At 39.8% G+C, this 26,967-nt stretch overlaps 1 protein-coding gene across 13 annotated transcripts in view; it reads left to right on the top strand.

Moving 5' to 3' along the window:
* Nucleotides 1–26,967, top strand: part of GREB1L (GREB1 like retinoic acid receptor coactivator) — a 144,585-nt gene that overhangs the window by 110,705 nt on the left and 6,913 nt on the right. For 11 of the 13 annotated variants that reach the window (XM_055704268.1, XM_055704267.1, XM_055704266.1 and 8 more), the window contains 16 exons: nucleotides 2,118–2,315; nucleotides 4,184–4,364; nucleotides 5,675–5,867; nucleotides 7,297–7,430; nucleotides 9,558–9,897; nucleotides 13,984–14,099; nucleotides 14,523–14,767; nucleotides 15,779–16,341; nucleotides 16,830–16,932; nucleotides 20,580–20,735; nucleotides 20,947–21,086; nucleotides 22,802–22,963; nucleotides 23,314–23,521; nucleotides 24,058–24,223; nucleotides 25,163–25,390; nucleotides 26,783–26,924. In XM_055704268.1, coding sequence (XP_055560243.1) covers nucleotides 2,118–2,315; nucleotides 4,184–4,364; nucleotides 5,675–5,867; nucleotides 7,297–7,430; nucleotides 9,558–9,897; nucleotides 13,984–14,099; nucleotides 14,523–14,767; nucleotides 15,779–16,341; nucleotides 16,830–16,932; nucleotides 20,580–20,735; nucleotides 20,947–21,086; nucleotides 22,802–22,963; nucleotides 23,314–23,521; nucleotides 24,058–24,223; nucleotides 25,163–25,390; nucleotides 26,783–26,924 — 3,275 coding nt within the window. The remainder of the gene's footprint in view (nucleotides 1–2,117; nucleotides 2,316–4,183; nucleotides 4,365–5,674; nucleotides 5,868–7,296; nucleotides 7,431–9,557; nucleotides 9,898–13,983; nucleotides 14,100–14,522; nucleotides 14,768–15,778; nucleotides 16,342–16,829; nucleotides 16,933–20,579; nucleotides 20,736–20,946; nucleotides 21,087–22,801; nucleotides 22,964–23,313; nucleotides 23,522–24,057; nucleotides 24,224–25,162; nucleotides 25,391–26,782; nucleotides 26,925–26,967) is intronic. The other 2 variants (XM_055704275.1, XM_055704270.1) reach the window with 1 other exon arrangement.

The following is a 26,967-nucleotide window of genomic DNA, read 5'->3' as shown; positions in this document are numbered from 1 at the left end:
GTACTACACCCTTGTGCTCTGAGGCTTAAACTTTTAGGGAAAGCGTTTTAAGATCGTGGACTGAAAGTGTTAGGCAAGTGTAATCTATAATTGTGTATTTGAGATGTGTCTTATTCAGCATAATGTGATGAGATATTTAGGTGCAAAAGATGAGCTAGGATTGCCTGTCTAAAAATGCTGATTGTCATTTTCCCATTTTGAAATTCTTTCTATTATTCAGTTTTAACCATACTTACCTTTTCATATGACAATAATGGTAAAAGGTACGCTGAGCTGTTGTGAACACTGAGATTCTTTTAGGTCTAGCATCAAAGCATATTCTTTTTTTTTTTTTCTTTTTCACTGTGAAAGAAAAGTATGCTTTTGGTTCACATTAGTTAGCTTAAATTAATCAGCTCAGTGTTAGATCTGAATGAAAGCAAGGTGGTTTATAGTCTCCACATGAATCAGAAGATACAATTAGGAAGGCTGCCACGTACTTTGTTCTGGGACCTCCAGAAGGACAAGTCTTGAGTTTCCTCACAGGACTGATTTGAAGGGAGAATGATCTTTAGATTCTGTTACTTTTTTTGTTCTTACGATGTAGTTTTGTACATGTGCTTTTTTAAATGTTCATGTATTCTCAAAATTATTCAGAGCTAGTTTTGTCTTTAAAATTTGGCTATACAGTGGTTGAAGCTACCGACAAGCTGCCTGAATAAAAAAAAGGAGAGGCGAGTCTCTTAGTCACTGAGGCAGATCTTTCTGCCATAGCAGATCTACTGAAATGAACACTGAGGCAGGTTTGAGCAAGATAAGCGCACACCCAAAACCACATGTGTGTCTACAGAAAACTAACATACCAGGGTTTTGCCCCAGACACCTTCCAATTTTCATGTAAATTGCGGATTTTATAAAGTGGCTTATTATTTTCAAAAGCAACAATAGTTCTTGTATAGTAAATTTGCAGTAATTTTGGATTTTTAGTTTTTTTAAGGAAGTTGCCCTAGGTCATTTTTACAATAAGCAATCCATTAATCAGAATTAATTTGTAGTAGAAAAACTGACATAAACAGAAACTGTAATAGCATTATAGGGTTTATCTTGGTAATCTGCAAGTTGAAAATATTCAGGGGCTAGTGAAAAATGGATTGTTGGGCACAGAATTTACCTACTGGAAATACTGAAATACAGGAATATGCTTTTTCTTTGAGGAAACATGCATGCTCTAGTACATATCTACACAGAGAACAAAGCTCCAGTCCCTCACTTCTCTGCAGCTAGTGTTATACTGATATTGAGTTCAAATAAATCCGACACCCAAATTTTGTTAAAAATCAAGAAACATCTGAAGAAATAAATGCCCCCCTTCCTCCAATGATTGAGATTTATTGCCTAGGTCCATTGCTCATCTTCCCTTCACGGTGTTATATTACTATCAGTCAGTATATAGACATACAGCTACCAGTTGTGACTTACAGTGAGGCTCAGTACTTCAGAGATGATGTACAAATGAACTCCCAGCTGACCTGCTGTCCTGGTGAGTCTTTTTGGCAGGATTATCAGTGCAGGCTCGGTTTCCTCAGATTAACAGGTGTGCTGGCTTTTATCCTGTTGTGCCCTGAGTGCAACAACCTCAGCGCCCATGGCTGGTTCTCTCAGCAGGAGTGATGGAGAGAAGCTCCTAAAGGATAACCGCAAGTTTCAGGACAACATTAGAGCTGTGTGTGTGTAGGTATATATATGCATTTTATATATCTACACATGCACATTATCTATATATGTATATACATGCACATTTTGTATGTGTTGGTTCATTTAACAGAATGCATTTTACTATGTTGAGGTTTCCTTGGGTTGCACTGTTAAAAATCCTTAAAACACTTGGGGCATTTAAAAAACAGGCAGCGCTGTACTTGAGGTCACCTGATATATTATAACATTTTGAACAAAAAAAGGAAGTTGACATTTGTGATCTGGACCCAGCTCTCCAGACTGTTGAGATTTATTCTGGTGAGTGATTTTTTTCTCTGATAATAGAGTGTAGGCTGTTTGGAGGGTCATGTTTATTGGGGGGTGGGAGAGTAAACATGTTTCTTGTTGTGTTTTGTTTTCTTTTTCAAACAAACACACTCTAGATTTGGATGTTGATACCTTCCAAATTTACCAGCCACAGCTTACAGTTGCCAGAAAGCTCTTGTCCCAGGTTTGTGCTATAGCAGACAGTGGAAATCAGAGCCTGGATCTGGGCCACTTCAGCAAAGTAGATTTCATCGTTATAGTTCCCCGTTCAGAAGTCCTGGTGCAGCAGACCCTTCAACGGATTCGACAGTCAGGTAAAAGGGAGGGAAGGGAAAAGAGACTGTTAAACCAAAGTATGTGACCTTATGAAATCTTATCTGGAATAAATGGAGAAGTAAGTTGCTCCAGCATGTATTTTGCATGTCCGATATTAGCTCCATTAGCTGGTATCTTTGATGAATTCTAAATATCTTTCTTTCATAACCTGGGCCCAAGCTGTACCATGTAAGTGTTAAAAGAAATTGCCATATTCATGCAGGTCTGAGAATGGTGTGACCTGGAGAAGCGTTCACCTGTCAAAACAGCGAGGGGAGGAGCAAACGCAACTGTTCAGATCTTTTATCCCCTAGAGCTGTTAGTGCCATTTCTTCTAGATACACATTTGTGCATATGCTCTCATACATATTAGCACAGATGTATGTGCAGGAAGCTCTCTTATTAGGTAGATAAATGCCTGAGTAATACATGCACCTTTGCACACAATAATTGCCATACTTGTTTGGATGGTGAGTTTTCTTCTCTGGGGTTCTGTGTCTGACCATGGCAGGTACCAAATGCTTCAAGAGGAACAGGAAAGCCTTAGTGGACAGGTTATAGAATATATCCCCCTTGAGAATGACCTCTGTTATCCACTCTGTTAGTGACTGAGGTGTCTAGAAAAGCATAAGAGTTTCTGTGTGGAGAAAATTACTCTCTAACAGAACTAAGGACTATGTTGAGACCTTTTTAGCTCTTGATGCCTCATATCTGGGAATAATGATGTCTTTAGGATAGTTGTGTGTTTAGGATTTTGATCAGCTGAACTTTTTTCTTCTGCCTTCAGCTTTATCTAATAATAACTTGCATTTGCATTTGAATATGAGTTTCTGATGTAATGTGTCTATGAGTGGTAGCTGTTGGCTTTTCTTCCTCTTCTTTTCTACTCTGAACTAAACAGTCCCACACTTTTTGATTGTGCAGATATGCCCTGATATTGCTTAACGTTGTGGTATCTACCTGTATTTTTTTCTCTGCTTTGTACTATTTTACTACTTAAAGGATAAGAACAAAACAGATTACTTGAAGTATGAGTTTATTTTCCTTTCTAACATAACTTTATGGGGGGTTTTGTTCCATTCCTTGTTTCTTCAGACATAGTATTTACTTAATTTGCTGTTACACACTAAACCAGAGGTTTTCTGGTATCTGTTAACAGGGCTTCATATTTAATTTATTTTTTTTTAAATTAATAGTTTTTACTTTACTTTCTAAAATATTTTTTAAAATCATTAAGTCTCTGGCAAATACATAATTGACCCACATTTCACAGTAGCTTGTTGCTACTTCTTTAATTCAAATGGTGTTCAAAGCCACGTCATGCCTACTTTATGAATATGATGGCAATCTATCATTACAAAAACTGCTGGAGAGTATTTGTATTGAAACAAACATTGGAGCAGGGCATGGAAAAAAGATGATATGATACTAGAGTTAATTTTATATAAATTTATGATTTTTGCGAAGAAAAGGTCAGGACAACTTTTTCTGAGTCAAGCAGGATTAATACATTAGCTCAATGTGGGCAAGTTTGGCCTAGGATCATGGAGCATAGCCAACTAAGCACTGCTTTGGAAATTTTTGTGGAGGCCTGATTTTTTTTTTTTTTTTTTTTTTGTCTTTTTGGTAATGTGAGAAGTCTTTGAAAAGTCTTCAGGCACTTTTTGGAAGAAATCCAGAAGCCAAGAAGCACATTTCAGTCCTCATTGTGAGAGAAAATGCATTCGAATAATCATCTTCTTACTAGGGCGTATCAGTGATTTGACAAAGTCCTGATATTGGCAGACAGGTGACAACCTGCTGTTGACACTTCAGTTTTGGATGCACTCAGAGGAAAAGATTTTTGTTGTATTCTTCTTTCCGACAGGTGTCCTTGTGGACTTGGGCCTAGAAGACAATGGAACGGCGTATCAGAGAGCCGAGAAATATGTGGTTCGGCTAGACAATGAAATTCAAACAAAATTTGAAGTTTTCATGAGAAAAGTGAAGCAGAATCCCTATACACTGTTTGTGCTGGTTCATGACAATGCCCACGTGGATTTAACAAGGTAGCTGCTTCGATCTAACAAGGGAAAACCATCCTCTCCCAATATCTTTCAGTCAGGTTTTTCAAAAGACTTGCAATCTTAGACACCCAATGCTTTCCCTAGGCTTAAGGAATTTTCTGCCTTAAAATCAGAAATCATCTTTTTTGCTTGCCTTCATATTTGTAAACTAGTTCTGATTCAGCTGAAGACAGGTAAGCCTAGTTTCCGATTACTGGATTCCTAAGACGACTGTTGGAGTATGTGCTATTGTACTGAAGTCCATGAAAAAGGGCTGAATTTTGCAGCTTTCTCTGTTCTTGTCTTTTTTCTTATTTCCCTGCTTTTTCTCTACTGAAACCCAAATCTCTTCCATGTTCACAAGGCAGTCATATTTTATTTCATAGTTTTATCCTTGAGGATAGTATTATTTGTAATGTGAGAAGGCTTATAGATATTTAACTGCATCATCTGAAAAATGCCCTCACTACTGTAAGAAAAAGATTTTAAAAACAGCTGTATTGAGTTTGATCAGCGTTAGGTCTAACACAACACAAACACATGTGCAGGAACATTTCTTCACACTGAATCACAACTGGACTATGGAAGGAAGAAATCAGTAAAGCTAATTATTCTGTTCTTGTTCCATGTGTAAACTGAGGAGAACAACCTTGATGTGATTAAAATATGGTGTGTGAATTTGTGGGATTCATTTGAATATCAGAGGTATAATAAATAAAATACATTCCTTGAAGAACAGCTGAAAACAGATGAAAGCAACATTCTTTCTACCTTATCCTCCCCATCACATTTTTGGTACTGTCTTTGCTGTTTTCTTCCGAATTTGGAATTCCTGCATATATCCTGGAGGTGAAGGTAATTCCAGGAGCTGGAGATCAGGACGTCAGGAGACTTTTAGGTTCCCCAGTCTTTCAGAAGTTTGCTGTTTCAGGCTGAAAATCCACTGGATTTTGTAAAATTGTTACTATATCCTATCCCCACAGCTCATGGAACCATGCTTCTCAGTGAGAGGGATTTAATCAGCTTTGGCTTATTTTTTGTTTCCTCCATCTGATGCTCTTTTAAAATTGGCACTCTAATTCACTTTCTTATTGTCAGCAGATTTTGGTCCTTTATTTAGATTTTTCCCCCTGTTGCCTGAGTCTACCCACAGAGAACACACAAATGGTTTTCACCTCTATCCCACTTCCAAAGAGATTTTTGAGCTGTGATTCTAGTGCCATGGTCATTTGGAGATTTTTCTGCAGGAAGAGAGTAATTCATTGAGTCTCAGGATGTCAGTAAGGCAATTCTTTGCATTCTTATTTCTGCAGTGCCATTTCAAGTTCCCTGTCACATGGTGAGCCTAGTCATGGTCTGGCTGATAGAGTTATTAATTGCAGGGAGGTTCTTGAAGCATTCAACCTCCTTGTTCTTCAGGTCAGCTCTTTTCCTTATGCCTTGCAAACGCAGCAGTCCAGGATCAGCTCTAGCAATGAGGTACATTGGATACAATTTGACACTGTGGTAAGTGTTTAATTTTTAATTTTAACTCTGAATTTTAATGTGGACTTCACACCTAACAGAATCTAGCAGATATGTATGTCAGGAGGAAAAATGTTAGGAGGGAGCTTTTTCTCTGCTGGAGTTTGTTCTCTCAGGCTCCAGATACACAGCCCTGGGATGCTGATAGTAGAGGTAGCGTTGATATTTAGGCCCAGGAACTACACATTTTCCTTTGTCCAGTCATGTAATAAGAGAAATTACTTTCTATACTCAGGTCAGAAAAAGCTATGTAGGCTTGTCTGGAGCTGGCTTTCCATTTTAAAGCAGTCTGACTTTTGACTGTAAGTTGTATGTCACATAGCCTTCAAGTCTGTTCATTAATTTTCTGGTACTAATAAAAGTTGTATGCTAGGTTACAAGTTATGGTGCAGTAGGTGCTGTCATGCAGAGAGGAAAGTCTGTTGAACATTTGCTCCATTAGCTTTTTTCATCATTTCAGCCATTTGATTCTGAGGATGTTTTGGCTAAATCCACTTTAAAAATAGCCTTTTCTCCCATTCCTTGTTTGATATATTTATATCAAGTTTGACTTTACTGTGTTGAGTGGACCGTTGGTTTCTTTAAAGTGGTAGCTGTAAAAAATAGTCAAAGTCAAGTAAACAAAATAGTGGAAATGAGGGAGTGAATGAATATTCAGTTTGCTTTTCAGTTGATTTTTAATATCAGCCGTTGTGGTGACCTCCTGTAAATGATCTAGGCAATATTATGTTTTCCAAAAGTAAAAAATCAACAACCTTCAGTCTTCTGATTAAAAAAATAATCCACAAAAAAAGGGGAGATGGTGTGCAATTAATTACATTCCTACTGATTACTAGTGATGTAAATGCACTGGACACCATGCTGTGCTTCCAGCAAAGGCCTCATGAAATTTGAGGCAGCAAATATTCTGCCTTTCTGATTGCTGTCTGCAGATTTATATTCCAGCAAAGAAATTATTAGCTTCTGATTGCCATTAGAGATGTGTAGAATCTAACAGTCAAGAAGAATTTTGGAAATTAATAATCCTTCTGTTTTCAGGTTCTGCTTTAAATAGAGATGAGAGAACAGTTCTCAGTAGATAACAAAGCCAGAGATAGGTAGACGGAAAGTAGTTAGCAGGATTCTAGACCCCCCCCTGCAATCACAGGTAGGTGATATATTGAAAAATTTGCAAAGACCTACACCTGTCTTTCCTAGCTGGAGACAAGTAAGTTAAGCAAAAAACAATTTTTGTTTTATTGTATTCTTTGAAACAAACAAATAGGATCACTGAGGGAGAATGAATGAAAATAAATGATACTGCGGTTAGGTATATACTTTCCACTTATTTTCCATTTATTTTTTAAATGACAAAAGAAATTAAAATTGGTTCCAGTTTTCCTTACGTTTTTGCTATCTCTGTGTGGAACAGGATGACACAGCAAGTGAAGACAAGCTGTACTTTGGTTTGAATGAGTACAGCAAATCTCTCCAATGGGGAGTCACAAGTCCCCTTTTGAGATGTGATGAAACCTTTGAAAAAATGGTCAACACGCTTTTAGAAAGGTAAGTAGTAACATGGGAGCTTGAGATTCTGCTTAACTGGGTTCTTAAGGATACAGATATATTTATGAGCCACATCACAGGCGGATGAAGGTATGATGACCTTTGATTTTCATCTTGGAATCTGTGGAGTATGTGCAATTTTTATTTTTGGAACAGATTTAGTGCTGTTGAAGGAGGGGATAGCCTTCATTTGTTTATAGAAGAGATTAGGCCCATTCAACAGCAGTGCAGGCTCAGCTGTGCTACTCTCTTCTTTTGCCTTAGCCCTTACTAAGCTAAGAAGTTACCAAGGGTTTCATACCTCACCACTTCTGGTGTTTCTCTTGTTGAAACTGCCAACAGACTTGTCCATAGTGGCCCCGTTAAGTGACATAATTTCAAAAAAGTAATTTTTGTTATTTCATTAGTTGGCTATGGTTTTTGTTCCTGCAGCTCAGAGCCTGTTAGTACCCTGCAGCTGCCTAAAAAAAGCTACTTTCACAGCATATATCCAAGATATAATTAAATGTGCGCATTACAGGAATGAAGGCAATACTGTTGTTTCCAGCATCAGCAGGACAGATCCATTGTACCAGTTCAGGCTATACTTCTCATTGTATGTTCATTTTTACCAGAACAGGATTGTTCTGGCTTCAGTACTGTTTTCTCCTGTTTTGTTTAGGTCAATGTAATTATTTTAAATGTGTCTATATTTATTAAGTAAAATATACAATATAAAATGTGTTAAATTAGCAAAATAAATAACTATATCACTAACCCTTAATATTTATTATTTGCTACAAGTATGTAAGTAATAAATGTGATAATAATAAGGTTGGCCAATCTTAATAGGTCAGTTCTTTAGGCTTCTAGTCTTTCTGGTCAAGTCTAATGGAAGAGATAGTGGTCACTATTGCTGTCTTTCAGTTCTTAAAATGTGGATGGGGAAAAGGATGAACGAGGATTAATGCATGTGCAAATACTACCCGGATATGAGATTAGGATAAGACTAGAAATTAAAAGGAGGTGAACCTTGGAGCCAGGATATGCTTTTGCATCACAGTTTATCAGTTTAGCCTCTCTTTTCGAGAAACTGGGTTATTCCACCTGCATGGGTGAGCCACACAAGCTTATAGGTCTGAAAACATTGCAGACATTTTTGTGTTTTAAGAAAGGCTCCCTTTGTGTTAGTGGCAAAGGTGTAGTGGGTGCTTTTACGGGAGGAGGAAGAGTAAAAAGTGTTTTAAAATTTGTTGATTTAACAACTGGCTTAGGGTATACAGAGTGAGCTACTGTATGTACTGGTTAAAAACAGACACAAAACTTTATTCAAATGGATCCCATATCGTCTATTAAATTACTAAAGAAAGAGACCAAAGAAATTTGGAACTTTTAGTTATTTTAGTCACTTGGACTTCTGTGGTGCAAGACTGCACTCAAGGCATAATAGCATAATTTTTTTCTGTATTATGGTGGTGAGTGAACTTGTGGGAAATGTCTAGAAATTGAGTGCTTTTTGGTTGAGTAGGTTTTAATATTTTTTTTTCTTAGCATTTTGCTTTGTGAGTTCATATTTGTTGTCACTGCATGTAGCTGTAATGAGAGGGAAAGAAACATTGGCTATGTAAGTTAAAAGGCAAAATGGAAGTTCAGATTTGAATTAGAGCTAGCAATCCCTATTGGTAAGTCTAACTTTCTGGTGAGAAGTTTGATAGACGTGGAATTACGAAGTACTTCTCCCACAAACCACTTGAAGCAGTGATGGTATTCCAAGTTCATAGCAGAAAAAACTTGTGGACAGCAAAGCAATTGTTAGCCTGTGCTCTTGGAGTGAGCTGGATCTGAGATGATCCTTATCTCCCTCAAGTTGAAGTTCTTCAGCTAAAATTTTGGCCCAGATGAGGGTAACAGGCATTTATAATTCCTGTTACTTGAGCACAGACTTGGCTTTTCTGCATTTGGACTATGTTCCTTTACTTAAAACACAGATTTTTTGCAAAATTATTGTTCATGAAAATTGAAGGTTTCATTCTTTGAGCACTACTGAAAAAAAATAGGCACTCCTTTACCACACAGTCCTGGGTTTTGGCAGTTTTTCAGGCATTGTTGTGATTTTGCGTGTGCTAACACAAAACTATCTCCTCAAAGGTACCCCCGGCTACACAGCATGGTGATTCGCTGCTACCTTCTCATTCAGCAGTATTCCCAAGCTCTGATGGCTCTCACAACCATGGCCTCACTAAGAGATCACAGCACACCCGAAACACTCAGCATAATGGATGACCTTATCACTTCTCCAGGAAAGAATAAGAATGGCTGCGGCCACATGCTTGTCATAAGGGTGCCGTCTGTGCAGCTAGCCATGCTGGCCAAGGAGAGGTTACAAGAAGTAAGAGACAAGCTAGGTCTGCAGTATCGTTTTGAGATCCTCCTCGGGAATCCTGCCTCAGAGCTTACTGTTGCGAAACACTTTGTGACACGGTTGAAGGTTAGCATAAACTAAATATTTGTTTGTATGCCCACTGTAGTCATCTGACTGTTGTACATGTTTTATGCTTACTCCCACATGTTTACAGATTAATTTTTCTATAGGAAAAGGGTACGTGTTCTGTACCTGTCTCCATGGAATTATACTGTACTTTTGATGAACATAAATTACAGGTTTGTTCCGAGTTTCTCAATATTGTTACTGGTCCATAAAGTCAAACACTAGATGTTATCTCACTTCTTAAATTTGAATAATGTCTGATAGGATTTCTCTCTGAATCTCTGAAAGCAGAGGTCAGATCTCCTTAGACACGCTAATTCTTTCCACCAACTTATCTGTCTACCGTGTTGTGTGCTCTGTCCATCCATCTTCTGCCCTTTTGATAACTGGTAAAGTATGCTGTTTGTCATAGACTTCTTTTCTCAAACCACTGCATGTTGAAAGTCTCTTCTGCCCACCATATATGCACCAGGCTAAACTTCTGCATGGATTTATAAGAGTGCAATTCAAGTATCCAAATCCGCTTCCTGAATTAACCCCACTGCATTAAGCAAAGGGGATCAGATTGCCTGCCTTAGGTACCAGCCTGAAAGTAATACTGGTTATCAATCCTGATCCTTGCTCCTAGTCTCACAGAGAGATATTTTTTCTGTTTCTACTATGAGTTCAAAACCACACAGAAAAGGAATTAATTTTGTGAGCCTTTCTTAAAAACCTTGCCTACAACCAAAAGCAGATAAAATGTCCTTTAAAGAAGCTACCACCTCTGCTTCTCAAACCTTGTCTGCAGCAGGAGAGGGAAGAGAGGAAAGTAGTAGTCATGAAGGCAAAAATGACATGTGAGATAACAGCTCTGTGCTGCTGCTTTTGTTAGGTACCCATTAATTCCAACCTGAAAACATTCTGGACTGTGAATCCTGCGAGATCCTCTTTATGGGCCATTGCTTTAAAGGCTTGCAGCCCTTACGCATTGCTGGAGCAGCCTGTGAGGCTTTTAGAGCAGGTCAGGATTGAGAGTGAAGCTGTGCAGGTAAATACACAAAAGTAGCCATTGATCTGGAATACACTAATTTGATCAGACAGAGAATGAAAAAACTTCTAAATAATTCTTATTCCTCCCCCCCACAACATAAGATGCTTTTCTGCAGTAGAGAAAGCTGCAGGATTCTGGACTTGTTTCTATCCTTGCAGGTGACTAGAAAAAAAAACCACTCTAATTTTGAAACATGCGTATGAAGGGAGTGAGAAGAATTCAGTTGCCCAAAGATAAGCCTGTAGTGTGTTTTTAGGTGGGTTGTCTCAGTGGCAGTCCAAAATGATGAAGGTCACCTGTGAGTCTTGCGTTGGGCTGCAATACCTGCTAGTCTGGTGCCTGGGATAATGCGGGGTATCTGAAATGGTGTGAGCATATGTTTGGGCAACTGATTCCCGCAATAAAGTTCATCAGCTGTGCTACCTACCATTGAGCCTGGATTACTGCAGACAATTTTGATTTAGTCTCTGTGCTGTTTGGCTTGGCTCCTGATGTTAGGTGGAGTACTGAAACTGGAGGACTAAAGCAAGCGTGGAACTGAGAGCTGCCTGCTCCCACTACGAGCACCCATGCCCTTTTGGTTTTTTGTTTGATCTAGGGATGGGGGAGCAATATGAGGCTACTGAGTGCTTTCTGGTGAGGTTGAGGCTTTAAATGCTGCTCCCACCAATAACTGCTGTTAGTTGCAGGGGAGATGAAACTTCATCATGACCTTTTTCAGGGGCAGTGAGGGAAACTTTATAGCTGTTAGTGGAAAGTTCTATTTAACTTAGCTTCTCCCTAAGAGGGCATTAGCCGCGTCTGCGGTGCCACAGCTGGGCAGGGAAGGTCAGCAGCTGCCTCTGCAGCTGTAGCTGGGCTGTTCCCCTCTCTATCAGCCAAACCCTTTGGCCAACAAGATGGGTCGTTCCTCTCCATCAGGGAGCCAGGCTTTAAGGGGGATGGCACACCCAGAGGTACAGAAAGAAAGAAGAGATGGAAAATCATCTAAATAACTATTTTGTTGACAAGGCATGCTGTCACGTAACAAGAATCAAACTGTTTGGGAGGCATTCGGAAGTGAGTAGCCCTGAGGGCTGCAGCTCTGCACCTCCTGCGTAAGATGGTAAAAAAATACATCCTCCGTATGCAAGCTTACAGCTCAAAGCCCCATGCACTTGGGCTTCTTTTTAAGTCCTTAGGCTAGCAGAAAGAAAATCAGCTTTGTACCTGTCTTCCTCTATTACATTTTCTAGCCATGCACTTCTGCAGAAACTTCTGTAGTTGGAGCGGCAGGGTAACACACAGCTAGACTAACCTTGCCAAGTCAGAAGATATATCTCTGCTGCTGAGGCTGCTTTACTAAGCCAATAGATGTTGTTAGGTAGTTGGAGAAATAATTTTTTTCTGTGAACATGTTACATAAAGGATGCTGAAATAAGCAGGAGAAAGAAATCAGGACCGGGGAAAGAGAATAGAGCCATAGCAGAAAAGGGGAATATTATTCCAAATGGTGCTTTTCCTAAGCGCTAAGATAAAAATAATCATAGGGTTTTTTCAGTGGAATTTTTCAGAAGGTCAAATGGCATACTGAGTCATTGATCTGCTGTCTTCTCAATTCCCTTTAACTGCCTGAGAAGATTACTTATAAAACATGGTCTTTCTGGGGAAGAGGAAGGGTACGGAGAGAACAGATCAAGGGTACAGGCTGAGACTAGAAGAACCAAGAGGGAATTCAAGAAAGGGTTGTTCTTGTGAGGTGTGTTTTCCACAAAGCTTGCATAAGTCTTGTTGCTCTGTCAAAAGAGCTGTGTCTTGTCTTGCACGTCTGTGCTGAGAAGAGTTTTTTATATATATATTATTTTTAATAGGCAGTTTGAGTGGTTGGGCTTGCTGTTGTGACTCAGCAAAGTAGATTCTGTGCTTCAGCCAGATAAGTCTTCTCCAGAACTGATTTTGTCCATTATTAATAAGAAAGAAGGAAAAAGAGTGGTTTTCCAGCAGGGTGATATGCTGTAGCTCAGATACTTGACGATTCTGTAAACACTAAGGCTTAGTTTCCTTGTCTGGAGAGACCTTAATGTTATCTGATCAGCATGGAAATGTGAAGTCTCTGGGTTAAATGGACAGAGCTTCTCTGCTGATGTCCTGTCTTGGCTGGTCAGTGATCTAAGAGGCTGTGTTGCCAGTTTTCCTGGTGGTATCCATAATGTATTGACAGGAATGGCTGGATAGGAGCCTGCATTTTTTAATTTCAGTGTTTGTAGAGATAGAATGGCTTGTTTCCTTTCTAAGTGAGAGTCTCTGAGTCTTTCAGCTTTACTTCCTTTTAACTTCCATTTCCTTGATCAAATACTGCCTGTATCATCTGAAAGTCTGGGCACCGTGCAACACAGCGAGAAAGCTAGTATTGCTGAAGATAAGAGCAGTGTTTTTAGGAGGCTGCATCCAACACAGAGAACACAAATGCGCACTCAGCCCAGTTTCAGTAAGCTCTGCTGAACCAAGGGGACTGAGAGGGGTAAGGACACGGAACTGGTGCTACCAGCCGTTCCAGTGCTAAGGGAAAATGATACCGTTTTGTGGTCTTGAGCCTTGGTAGATTGTAGGTAAGGAGTCCTTTCTTGTGGGACTACCCCCAGTGAAAGGGAAAACATTTTTCTTTCATATAAACTTCATTATATAGAATAATTAAGCGAGATGTATTGAATCATTTTCATACTCCACTTGAAGTGGAGTATTACTTTAGCTTTACGTGAATTTCAAAGAATCTTTATCTGCGCCAGCTTGAAACTGAAGGCGTCAATTGCGTTTTTCTCTGACAGACCACGCTAATACCAGGTGTATGATTCCAGCACTGAATAACATATGTTATACAACCATTTGCTTTGTGTTTAATGCTTGGCTAATAGTTGGCTTCCAGAAAAAATGCATGCCTGTACCTAAGGGCTCCTTCCTGTTGGCTGTTGAGTGAGGAAACCCTGTATACAAGCAAAAGCAGCAGCTGGAAAAAGACCCAAGTGAAGGTTTAGAAGGTGTCATTTAGATGTAACTCGAATTTTCTCTGTTCACAGGCTTGGAGGGGCAATGAGCAGGATGACTGGATTCCTCGCACCTATCAGGATTTGGAAGGTCTACCTTGCATTGTTATTCTAACTGGCAAAGACCCTCTGGGAGAAACTTTCCCCAGGTGCTGTCTTTACTCTTGCAGAATGATTGTGCCCTGACGTGTTTAGATAAGTTGGGGGGTGGATAAGTGGTTTGGTACCATCTAGCTATTCTTTCACAAAAAAGTGTGTTTTAGAAGAATTTATTTGGGAACAGTTTAAAATTTTGGAATGTGTAGTTTGTGAAAAGTAAAGCTACTATGTGGGTCAAGGAATGTCTGTGCAGAGTACCAAGGAGCCTAACTTATGTGATGAATATTTAAAAATAATTTTAGATTTTATTATTTTATATATATATGTGTATATATATACACACACACATATATAGTTACTAGATACTGGCTAATAAAATTGTTCATAAATATTTAATAAACAATTAAGATAGGGAGTATTCTTCAAAGTCACAGAAAACAACACTTCCTTTTTTCTTGGGCTGGGTTTTCTAGGTCATTGAAATACTGTGATCTTCGACTAATTGACTCAAGCTATTTAACTCGGACTGCCTTAGAGCAAGAAGTAGGCCTGGCATGCTGCTACGTCTCCAAGGAGGCAATTCGAGGGCCTATTGTAGCTCTTCACCTTAGTGAGAAGGAGCATGAGAAGGCTAATGGTAGTGAGAATGACTCTGATGAGCTGTTGATAGACTTGGACCGACCCCAGAGTAATAGCAGTGCTGTCACTGGAACCTCAGGTCAGTTATTCTGCTGTTGGTCTGAAAAACAAGTCTTTGTTTCTGCATCATTGGGAGTTGAATGCAAACACTGAGATGTTTAGTCAAACATGAGTTGCTTAGATGTATCCTGCTGCAGTCTAGGCATTGAAATATTAGTAACACATTCTTTCCACAGCGAGCAATTTACTTGCCTACAGTTAAAAGGGGATGGTGTTGCAATGGAAGGATGGTATGCCATAGCTATGGGTCCCTCGTGAATTTCATTTTTAAACTTACATTTCACATTTGTTGTTAGTTTTGTCCAGTGGATCCTGAAAAGATTTTAAAAATCAGAGAAGAAGTGGATAGTATAAAATTTTAGGAATAGAAATATGCTCTGTAACTGCAGGGGTAGCTATGGATGAGGATGGATATTTGCCTCCTTGCCAACACCAACAGAGTGCCTCTTCAGGCATCAGTGGAGCCTCATCTTCCACCAAGTTTTCCCTTCCTTGCATTCCTTGGGCACTTCTGAGTCCTTCCCTTTGTTTCACTATGAGTTTGAAGTATTAGAAGAGCTGAACTGGATCTTTGCCATGCACCAAATCTTCCCATACACTAACTAAACCTGACTGGTATGGAGGAGGGAGTATAGCCCAGTTCACATTAAAGTTGCAGTGAAATGAATGCTTTATTCTCCATAGAAAGGAAGGTCAAATTGATCTGTGTATATAGCAGTGTGTTATACTTGAATTTGAGAAGGTTGTACCATCAAATTCCAAATCCCAGATGGGAAATGATAGTTAACATAGAGACTTGGATTGGGACACTTGTGCTTGGGCTCTGATCCCTAGCTGAAGGGCCATTGCCTCTCCAGCAAGAGAGACAGATGGATGTTAATAATTTCTATGGAGAAAAACCGACCTAAGCCACAGCAGCACGCATTGAACAGAAGTATTTGTATGTAAAGATTGTCTCATAGAGCAAATAAGTTCATGATTTTCTGATGTCAGTCAGTGTCTGATCATTGCCTGCTCTTTGTTTCCCCAGGTTCTCTGGCTGACAACGGCGTGAGCTCCTCGAGTGCTGCAGACAAATCTCAGAAGCAAGCACCATCAATTAACTTTCAGACTGTGGTGCACAGCTCAGTAGATGACGGAACTTACCCCAGCTTCACAGCTGGAGAGACCTTGAAACAAGAATGCGACTCCCTGGGTAACCAGATGGCGAGCAGCACCACTTCAAAATTACCATCACTGTCTTCAGTCTCCCAGACGTTTCAGTGGCCTGCCCATTCGGCCAAAGACAGCAAGGCCCTCCGTGCTGCACTGCCGCGCATCGTCATCCTGTCAAAAGCTGCCTACTGTCTCCTGAGCTCACAGAAAAGTGGGAATTTGCTTTCCTCCTCTTCCCTCCTGCCTCATGCTGATGTGTCTTGGCTGAGCTCTCTGAGGCCTCTGCTTCACAAGAACATGAACAGTGAAGAGCAGTCTCTTTACTACAGGCAGTGGACAACAGCCCGACAGCACCACGCAGACTTCAGCAATCAGGGTGAGGCATCTGGCTCAAGGAGTTTTCACCCCAGGCGGCTGCTTTTGACAGGACCACCGCAAGTAAGAGAACAGTTCCTTCCTCTTGCCTTATTAGCAGGATGAGAGGACTGGTGATGAGGACTGCAGATTGTGCACTAAAGGCGCCCTGCAAGGTTGCACACAGTGATGTGTTTCGAGGTCAAAAATCAGTCAAATTTTAAGGTTAAGACCATCTTGGAAGCACTAAGGAGAGGAAAGGTGATGCTGTATGTCATGTTTTAGCCTAAGTGAAATACATGGTGCTGGGCATAAAATTGCCATGCTCATATCAATAGAGAAGCAGTTATCATTGCCAATCTCCCTGCGTACAAAAGTGACACAGGCTGCGGGCCGGGTTGTGCTCACAGGTCAATTTTGTAACGCTATTTGGCATAATGAGGAATATTACATCTTGTTACGTTTTCAGGCAGAGCTAGAATGGGTTAAGCCCAAGGGCATTTATCTGAAACGTATTCTCCCTTTGTATTAGTCTGAGTTGGGATTTGGACTTTTTTCCATCTCTGGCTCAGGTGGGAAAGACTGGCTCATACTTGCAGTTCCTGAGGATTCTCTTCCGCATGCTGATTCGATTGCTGGAAGTAGATGTGTATGATGAAGAAGAGATTAATGCCAGTAAGTATTTAGTAGTCATTCTTAATATGCATTATAAAGAGCCTCTGTTATGTATTAAAGTGACAAATTTTTAGGCTCATGGAAAGACTATAAATTAAACCCACCACTTGTCCTGTCCATTAGCGTGTAACTAGACTTACTGTAGGTATCTGTATATATTTAAATATTGGTTAATAAAACCAGAAATTTTATATTGAGCTTAGCTTAGAAGTATTAAATGTATTTTTGGATCAATATGTTCAGATACCACTAAAATGAAAGCGAACACAAAACTGTAAATGGGCAACATCTGCCCATGTTATCTCTCCTTGCTAGTTTTTAAGCACTGGCTACTTTTAAGCAGACAGAACATTTAAGATCATTTTGTTTCTGGCCAAAACATCACTATTATTTATGTTTATTTACAAATTTAATACCAATTTTCATTAAGACTGCCTTCTGTCTGCTGTTTACAGTTGTTACACTGAGGAAAAAGGGGAGCGGGAGTCTTTGGATTTGTGCTCATTTGCCAGGTTGCACAGATCCGTTAACTGCTGTGGCAGAACTTTGCTTGCAGAAGCACAAATCCTTTTAAAAATTAGTCCTCTTCAGGGTGTTCTTTACATAACTGTGGTTTTGTAGTGAAGATAACTCTGTGGTGCATAGATCTCATGACCATTAGACTGGCATCCTGAAAATGTAGTTGTCAAACCTTTGAAAAGGCTAATCTGCATTTCTGCTCAGAAAGTGTTGTTAAGTGAAAAAAAAAAAATAATCCTTTTGATTTGGAGCATTGGGGGCTGTTATTCTCTTATTATATGAACTGAAGTACTCCAGAAACATAGGATGAAATATAAAAATTTAAGAGAAGTTCTGCATCATGCCATCTGGCCTGTTGTGATCACAGCAATATGTCACACCCCTGCCAGGAATGCATGGAACTCCATAAGAAGAGCAGTTTGGGTTGGGGGGGGGGGGGGGGGGGGGGGGGGGTTGGTTGTGGCTTTTTTGCTCCCACTACTTCTATTGGAATGCTTTTCCAGAGCCATAGTGTTCAGATGATTGAAAATATTTTTATTCTCCAGCCCAAAGATGTTCCTGTCCCAATTACAAACATTCTTTTTAAGACCAAAGAAAATACTGATCTAAATGAAAATACTTTTTCTTTTCTTTAATGTTTACTTCTGTGGTGTAGTCAGGCAGCAATCTTGCCCGCTCTGTGTTCATCTGGGTAGCCTAGGTCGTTTTACAGGATCCTCACAAATTACAGGCTCTTTATTCTCCTTATTGGTTTAGTAGCTCTTCCCGCACATCTATATTCAATTTACCCTTCTGGTACATGGGTAACCAGAACTGAATGTGGTATTCTGCAAGTTGTTTAACCAATCTAGTGTACAACGGCTTGTGTATTCCCCCACCCACGCTGAAAGTCCCATGACTGATGAAACCTGTGATTGTACTGGTCTTTTCCATTCTCCCATTTCACTGGCACTGATAGGTACCTTGTACTTGTGGGTTCCTCAGCAACAAAGTAATTTCCAGTCAAGGCGGGTCCCAGCCTGCTGCAGAAATGTTTGTTGTTATTCCTTGATTGTACATATGACTCGTATTTTTTCTGTTAAATATCACCCAGTTTCTGTCATTACAGTTTTTAAGGGCACTGAATTCTTTCTGGATGATCATCGATCCCTTCTCCATATTGACAGTGACTCTTAGAGCGTGCCACCAGCAAACTTAAGCCTATATGTTTTTTTTTCAGTTGGTGACATTAGTGAAAATATTCAACAGTATGCCCCTTTACTGATCTTTTAACTTCATTGGTAATCTCAACCTGCCTTAATGTTTACAATGTTACATGCTGCCATCTTCTGTTTAATCAATTTTTTAAATGTAAAGGTCATTCACTCTCTCCATTTTCTTCAGCTGTATTAATAATTTGTTATATAGTATCATGTCAAATACTTAGGTCCAGAAGGATAAGATGTGTTGCATTTCCTTTGTTGAGAGAAATAGATATATCATAGCTGTGTACTAAAAGTAAGACAGGATTCCTTTGGTCAACCCATGTTGCATTTTCTTACATTTTTCATTTACTTCAACATCTTTAATTATTTTCTTCACCCTCCCCAGATTTTGAATATTACCAAGGTCAAAGTAATGACCCCAGAGCTCTGTAGACTACTGTGTCTCCTCTTAAATGGTGATAATATATGTGCTATGCTTGCACTGAAATCAGCCTCCTACCTGATTTCACATACCTGTTCTTTCAGAAAACTGGCGTGGAGATTATTCTTTCTGTTTTGAGTGTGTATCAAGCTTTCAGGGTTTTATTTCCATCTTGGCTTATAGTAAACCTTTTATTTCCTTGAAAACATAATTGTCAAAATAAAAAGATAATGAAAAAATGATTTTGATTTATATAACTGAGGTGATATAGCAACAAAAATTATTTGCTTTCATGAACTTTTCTGAGGTCTACCTCAGCCTGACGTTTGGCAAAGCTTATTTTGTCTCACACTTGTTGACATCTAAGACAAAACTTAATTCACTGGTGAGATTTTCCATTCCTCATGGATTTAGTTCGTTCTTAGTGTCCTTTTGATGTAGTCCCTCTGAAGCCCCTTCCTCCCGGTGTTCTTATTTTCCTTGGTATGCTGGTTAGTGGTTGTTTGGCAACTGCGATTCTAAGGAGTCCAAGTCTCATTCATAGGCAAGTCCCTGGTTTTCTCCGACCAGCTGACGTACAGAGCAAGCTTTCTCAGAATTTGTCTGTATGGATAAACTACTATGCCTCACCTGACCGGTGGCATATGTTAATTTGAGCATAACATGGTGCCGGTGAGGTTAGTGACCACTAACTGCTGCTGGCTCACATCCTATTGCATCAGTCAGCACAGGGTGAGCATGTGCTTGTCTGTAGACCCAACCTTAATTTCACCTGAGTTTGCTTTTCTAAAATCAGTAAAACCCAGTTAAACACCTACTTTTGTGTGTTCTTCCAGCTCATTTTAAACTGAATTGACTCATGTTCAAGCTGCAGTCCAAGGCTGTTTTGTTTGGCCACTGCTTTCTAATGTTCCCATTACTTAAACTTGATTTTCTACTTTATAGATTTACCTCAGCTGGATCAAAGCAAAGAAGTTCTAGTTGATCCTTGCTGGCCACATCCCATTCTGTAACAGGAGTGTCTTTTACTGCCTTTATCATGTACCACCAGCTACTGGTTCATAAATCTATACAGCCTCTTTCTCCTTGCTTTCATCCTTCTACCTTTGGATGCTTTTGCTTCTCATTTACCCAGTGCTCCTCATTTGAACATAGAGAGGCTCGAGACTACACCTGTATCTTCTGCACAGATAGGACTATTCATTCAAGCAGTTTATGCTTAAACCAGAGTGAATGATAGCTGAGCAGCTTGATGAGGGTCAGAGGAGAAAAATATTGATGAGGCTACTTTGTCTGGACACAGTTCCTAAAGAATTGCAATTTCTTTGAAATGGCTTTGTGTGGATTATAATTTCAATTTTGGTAATATTTATGATGTTTAGATATGTCTGTGTGTGTGTGTGCACCTGTGTGAGTTCCTGTACAATTGTAAATCGGCAAACATCACGTAAACATCATTCAGTGGGTATCTGGTACTGCTTACCTGAAGTGTGTTGTTGCAGATCATACAGAAAACAGTGAAATTACTCAGTCTACCAATGACCACTGGCCAGACATTGAGATCTTCAGCAAAATGTCTTTTGACCTGAGTGTACATGACCCCAAGTACAGAACTATAAGTCCTGTATACACAGAACAACTTTCAAGAGTGAAACAAGGTAAGTAGATTGTAGAGATTTTAGGATTACTTTCCTGCAAAGAAACAGTTTTTATTGGATCAGCTGAATACATGAGTTCACAAGAGCCTTTCATCTCCAAAATGACATGGAACAAAACAATTTGTGTGTTCTTTACAACTGTTACTGGGATCACAGTCTCTGGTTTTTTAACACTCATAAAATTTCTGTTACTTCTTTTCTTTGTGCACAGAAACAAGCAAAGAAACAAAATCAGAGGAACCTAAGAAAAGGGAGACTGTGTCTATGATGTTGACTAAATATGCAGCTTACAATACGTTCCATCACTGTGAGCAGTGCCATCAGTATATGGACATTAATCCTGCCGCACAGGTTGGTGTCAAGGTCCCAGGGTAAACTGTATCCTTGATTCTTCTGTGGTCTCTCCAGGCGTATCACTCTGGTCTCAGGACTCAGGCTTTCACCTTCCCTGAGATGGAATTGTTTAATTCTTCCATTCTCAGGGGAGATAATGAGCTACAGACCCTGGAGCACCAACTGTGTCTGCTGTGTTCTGCGTGAGCAGTTCTCCTCTCCAGCTGCCTCTGACAAGGGGTGAATATTGTGACTAGTTGTGTCAAGCCAAAGCATTATTCAGCCTGCCCAGAGGGTTCGCAATATCTCATGGGAGAGGACTGTAAAAATAAGAGAGATGCTTGTCTTACCTAAATGCCAGCCATCCACGCCTGTGATGGGAGACTGGAAGGCCTACTTCTTCCTCCCTTTGTATGTAACTGTGCATGCTTCTCAGCAGTAGCTTACAAGTCACTGGACAAAAATGATCATTTTAAACTGTTTAGTTAAAAAACTTCTAATCTCTGAAACAAACAGTTATGCTCACAGGAGACTGACAGATAAGATTATTCCTCGTTAATAGCTCGGACGTTATTTCTTAACTACCGCCACCAACAGTTTACTTGGAAGTTTCTTATCTCAAATCCTTCTTTCTTTGCTTGCTAATCTTTTCCAACAGCTTGCTATTAAGCTGTCACAGCGTAGACACACTGACCTGGCAATGTACGATGTCAGTTACCTTGGAGCAGCACCAGCAGGTCTGATTTAAACCTCATGCTTCATTAAGTGTGTTGACACAAGCAAGTCTCCCAAAGGACATCTGTAGTTCCCTCCACTCATCTTTGTGCATGTGGTCAAACATAACAAGTACTAATAAATATAAACATCTACTTGTATGTGCAAGTGTGAGTTGTGTATATAGAATTATGATAACTGAACTCAGAAACTGTACATTGACGTGGGAGTCATTGGATAGCAGGCGTTATGAAGGGAGAGAGCTTCTTAAATGCTTTAACAGAACCTAAATAAAGCCTCTTTCATTTCTCAGCTTTACTTAGGCTAATTAATTCTTTAGTAAAGATTATAAAAAACAGATTACTAAGAGTAAATTATTTGACCTTGTAGTAAGATAGATGCTTCTGTAAGATGAAATCCTATCAGCTACGTAGGCACTTTGTATACACTTACACAGTTCAGTGAAGTGCTGTGCAAAGTCAAGCTCACCCAAATTCTTCATGGCCTTGTTAATGGCGTGGTCTGCTTTGGTCACCTAGCTGCTTGGAAGAGTATTGCCACAGGAAAAATACCTTACTAGTGCAGCCATGCTGCTGCTGAGGTGTCTGAATGGCAGTGCACTCTGCTGTGGAGGCACAGCCACATGCTCCACTGCTCTTTGAATCTTTTGGGAAAATTTATGTGGGCAGTTTGTTTCCTAGTATACGTATTTTTCAGTTCTTGTAAATATTGATAAATAATTTCCCACTCAGATGGACTTCAGAAGAGTCCATTTTGACCAAAGATCATTACTGGTACAGAAAACTGATTCTTTTAATAGCAAGGCCAGTTACACGCCTAAGTAATGGGGCTTATGGTAGAGGAAAATGTGACTATAATAGAGTTAACTTCAGTTACTGAAAGATAATGTTTTGGATGTTCTTCTCTGATGGCTTCCAGTATTGTGACTGTAAGAGCAGGTTGCCAAGTACTGCTTATGTGTTACCTGCTTGCAAATCTTTTTTTTTTTGTGTATACAGATGTCTGACTCCACTCTGCATGCCTTCACATTTTCATCCTCAATGCTAGGAGAAGAGGTTCAACTGTATTTTATAATCCCCAAGTCCAAAGAGAACCATTTTGTCTTCAGCAAGCAGGGAAAACATCTAGAAAGCATGCGCCTCCCACTCGTTTCTGACAAGGTGCGTGTGCTGCTCTTATCCATATGCTGAATGGAATCAACTTGACATACATTTGCAAATTAACTGTAGTTGGCTAGATTTTTTCACTTTTTTTTTTTTTGTTTTAAGGTCCTATTTTTTTCTCTTTTCTTTTCTTTTTGTTTTAAGGTTCTTTTCATAATTCTTGCCTGACTGTCCTTAGAACTGGAGTTTTTGAGGACAATGATCTCTTTTTGTGTTCCTAGTGTCCAGTTCATATGCGTTGCAATGATCAATAATCTTAAAATCCAGTATAAACAATAAATAAATAAAAATCCATATCAGGAATAACCTGCTTTTTTCCTAATGTTGCCAAAATACCTCCTTTTCAGCAGAATTTGAATGCAGTCAAGAGTCCTATCTTCACTCCATCAAGTGGACGTCATGAACATGGCCTCTTGAACCTCTACCATGCTATGGAAGGCATCAGCCACCTTCACCTCCTTGTAGTCAAAGAGTATGAAATGCAACTCTACCGTAAATACTGGCCCAATCACATCATGCTTGTCCTGCCAGGCATGTTCAACAATGCTGGCGTTGGTAAGAAACACCATCAATGCATTGCTGTGAAGATATCAAAATCCATATTGGACAATGTGGATCGTGTTGTTAAAGGAAACATTGCAGCAGATTGGCTTTTTTTTTTTTAAAAAAAAAAAAAAAAAAAAAAAAAGATTAACTTTTTTATTTAGCCAAAGCTAAATATAACTGCAGCCAAACACTGGGGGCTTGAACTTTGGACTTCATTTTCATGGATACTGAGGTTTTCCTGCAAGAAGTTTTCAGTAGCTTCAGTTTTAGAATCTCAGCCCCTTCTTGGTTTAAGTTATTAATGACCACACAGTCAGTCGTGTTTGGCAGAGTCTCTTAAAAGGTCCAGTCTTCTTGGTATCTACCTTCTAGATTTACTTACACAAAAAAAGGGGCATGCTGATTTCTTTTTAAACTAAGATGTTAGGAGCATTAAGTTCACAAAGAGTAATGACTGTAGATGTTCATGTAGCCTTTCTCTCAAAGGAGAGAGTGGTAAAGTCTAATAAAGATCTCTGTATGTCTTTTTTACGGTATTTTCTCAGGTGCTGCCAGGTTTCTTATTAAGGAACTTTCCTACCACAATCTAGAACTGGAACGAAACCGCTTGGAGGAACTAGGAGTCAAGCGCCAGTGCGTGTGGCCGTTCATCGTGGTCATGGATGACTCCTGTGTTTTGTGGAACATGCACAGCGTCCATGAACAGTCGAGGTAAGTAACCATCCGGCGCTGGGGTCCCTGCACTGATCCAGCACAGACAGCAGCATGCCTGTAACTTAAGCTCATCTCTAGCATCTGACAGGGTATGAAAGACCAGACAACTGGAAAAGTTGGGCATCTGGAGCTGCTGGTGAAGTACTCAAAATATTCTTAAGCAAAGGCAGCTTTCAGCAGTGGCTTTGATGTAGTAACATCAGGCTACCTGTCCAAAGGGCCTCACAGATGTGATTCACTCAATTATTATGCAGATAGCCCAGGAACCACACACTTACACATTAGATATATTGTCTAAAATGCAAAGAATCAGCTTTTTCATTCAGAGCTGTAGGAAGGCTATAGATTTGTCTTGTTGACCACCAACATCCAACCTCCTGCTGTTGAACACTTCCACCTGGCTCTACACTTAAATCTGTGTCCCGCAGTCAAACCTCTGCTTGTGCTTGTTCTTTGGCTAAAGCCAGTCTTGCTTTTAGTGACTGATTTATTTCTCAATGTTACTTCCCCAATTTGTTTTGATTCAGTTTATGTTTCTCATTGAAAACAGTTTATTATAGGAACTTTAGCTTTTTAGAAGGCATTAAACTCTTGCCCTTCTCAGCGCTTATCCTGTCCATTATGGAGAAAACAGCCTTCCAGAAATGGTGTGTAAGGCAATTCCTTTCCCTTCCTAAATTGCTGTATAAGACCCTATTCTGCTGAAAGGCCTATTTTCTTATAGGGACTAAATTGATGGGATAAGATTAGTTGGCTGTTGTTTAAAAAGTCTGCATTTATGTATACATTTTTACAGCATCTAGAGTAAACACTCTAAATAATGGAATTTCTTGAACCTTTGTATACACATATATGTGTGTATATATATACACACAGTGTATGTTATATAAAAATAATAAGCTATGTTTGTATTTTGTGTATGATCATGTTTTGCAGCCAGTCCCTGGAGCCTGGAGGTTCCAGCAAGAATGTGTCTCTGAAAAGCGTCCTCCAACACATTGAAGCCACCCCCAAAATTGTTCATTATGCAATACTGGGTGTTCAGAAATGGAACAGCAAGCTGAATGCCAGGAAAGCAAAGACTCCATTCTCCAGGTGCCACGTGCGTGATTTTATACTGCTCAACATAGACCTGACCCAGAATGTGCAATATGATCTAAACAGGTAGGCGAGATATATATGTGTGTGTGTGTGTGTATAGATATGTATGGTAAAGTAATAAACTGGCATGATAAGAATCTTGTCACCATATTTCTGAATGGTGTTGAGATAAATGGAAAGATCCTGTCTAAGGTAATGAGTGCACAATCACAAAAATAAAACACAGTGTGATATACATTGCATCTGAATGAATATGGCATCAAAATAAGCTTACCGTCAGCCTTTTCAGTCCTCTGTAGTCCTGAAAGAAGAAACTTCAGGAGACAAAAGTATCCGGGAGACCAAAAACAGAAGAAACCAACCACAATTACATCAGTCACAGGAAAAGTGTGGAGCTTCCAGAGAGCCTCTGTAAGAGGCAGGAATCAGTTGCATGACAGAACAAGAGTGTAGGAAATGGTTGAACCATTGCTATGTCAAGTGCTATGAGGAGACTTTCCTTGTACTTCCTTCAGTCAGCTATCCTCTCTGTTGCCCCTTGGGTTTGCGATAAAAACAGATGCATAAATAACTTTCCACTATTTCCTTCCTTTTTTCCCCCTCCTCACCTAATTCCATCCTAAAGCATTTGCAATAAAGCACTGTTACCACGGGGCTTTACCGCTAGTTCTTATCACGGACTGAAGCAATATCCAATTCCCTCCCTTCCTGGCCAAATGAGTTTAGAGTAAACCCTGTCTCTGCTATCCACAGACTGGCCCTGGGGCATCCCACCCTGCTGTTTTAAGGGATCCCATATATTTGAGTGAGGAATTGTAGCCTGTCAGTGCAAGCTGGAGTCTGGTGTGGCTTCAAGAGCTCTTGATTTCAGATTCTTTGGCTGGTTGAATCATAAGATGGGAATCAGGCCACAGAAGTGAGCAGTTCCATCATAAATAGCGCAGGATAAACGTTACTTCTCAGATGCTTTGTGTCCCACAGCCAAATATTTGTCCAAGCCGTGTTTATCCCCTGATTCCAGTTCATTTAAAAACGTCATATAGAACTGGCTTGTTCAGAAATTGAGGTTGGTCACTGCAGAGCTTATAAAAAATTAACTAAAAGGGAAGGAAAAAAAGAAAAAGGAAAGGGTGGGGAGGAAATGATTGATGCCAATACATGACGAGGATGAGAGGACTACTCAGACTTGGCATGGGGAAGAGGCATACAGATGGACTGAAAAGCGGAGACTTGTTTGGCCTTAAAATGGCCAGAAGTTATTTCCTACACTGGGAATGGAGGAGTTGAAGGAATGAGTCTTCAGAGCTGTGCAGAGAATCTGTATAGGCACTGTATCAGATGGTCTCCAGAAATCTCTGCTGAGCCTGTTCCAATGCCTTTCAGCAGCAGGTGTGTGAGTGCTCGCTCACACGCGGCAGGCACAGCTGCTTTAGTAATCTTGTGTTTAATGTCCAGGTATTTCTGTGAAGATGTAGATTTTAATCTGCGGACGAACAGCAGCGGCCTGCTTATCTGCCGCTTCAACAACTTCAGCGTTATGAAGAAACATATTCAGGTTGGAGGACAAAAGGACTTTATCGTTAAGCCAAAAATCATGGTGAGTGTGGCTCTCTGCTCTGTCATATCTGAAGGGTAAAATC

Source organism: Falco cherrug, chromosome 3 (assembly GCF_023634085.1).
Source record: "Falco cherrug isolate bFalChe1 chromosome 3, bFalChe1.pri, whole genome shotgun sequence".
NCBI lineage: Eukaryota > Metazoa > Chordata > Aves > Falconiformes > Falconidae > Falco > Falco cherrug.
The sequence above is the reverse complement of the archived record's forward strand: the minus strand, read 5'-3'. Positions and strand labels throughout refer to the sequence as shown.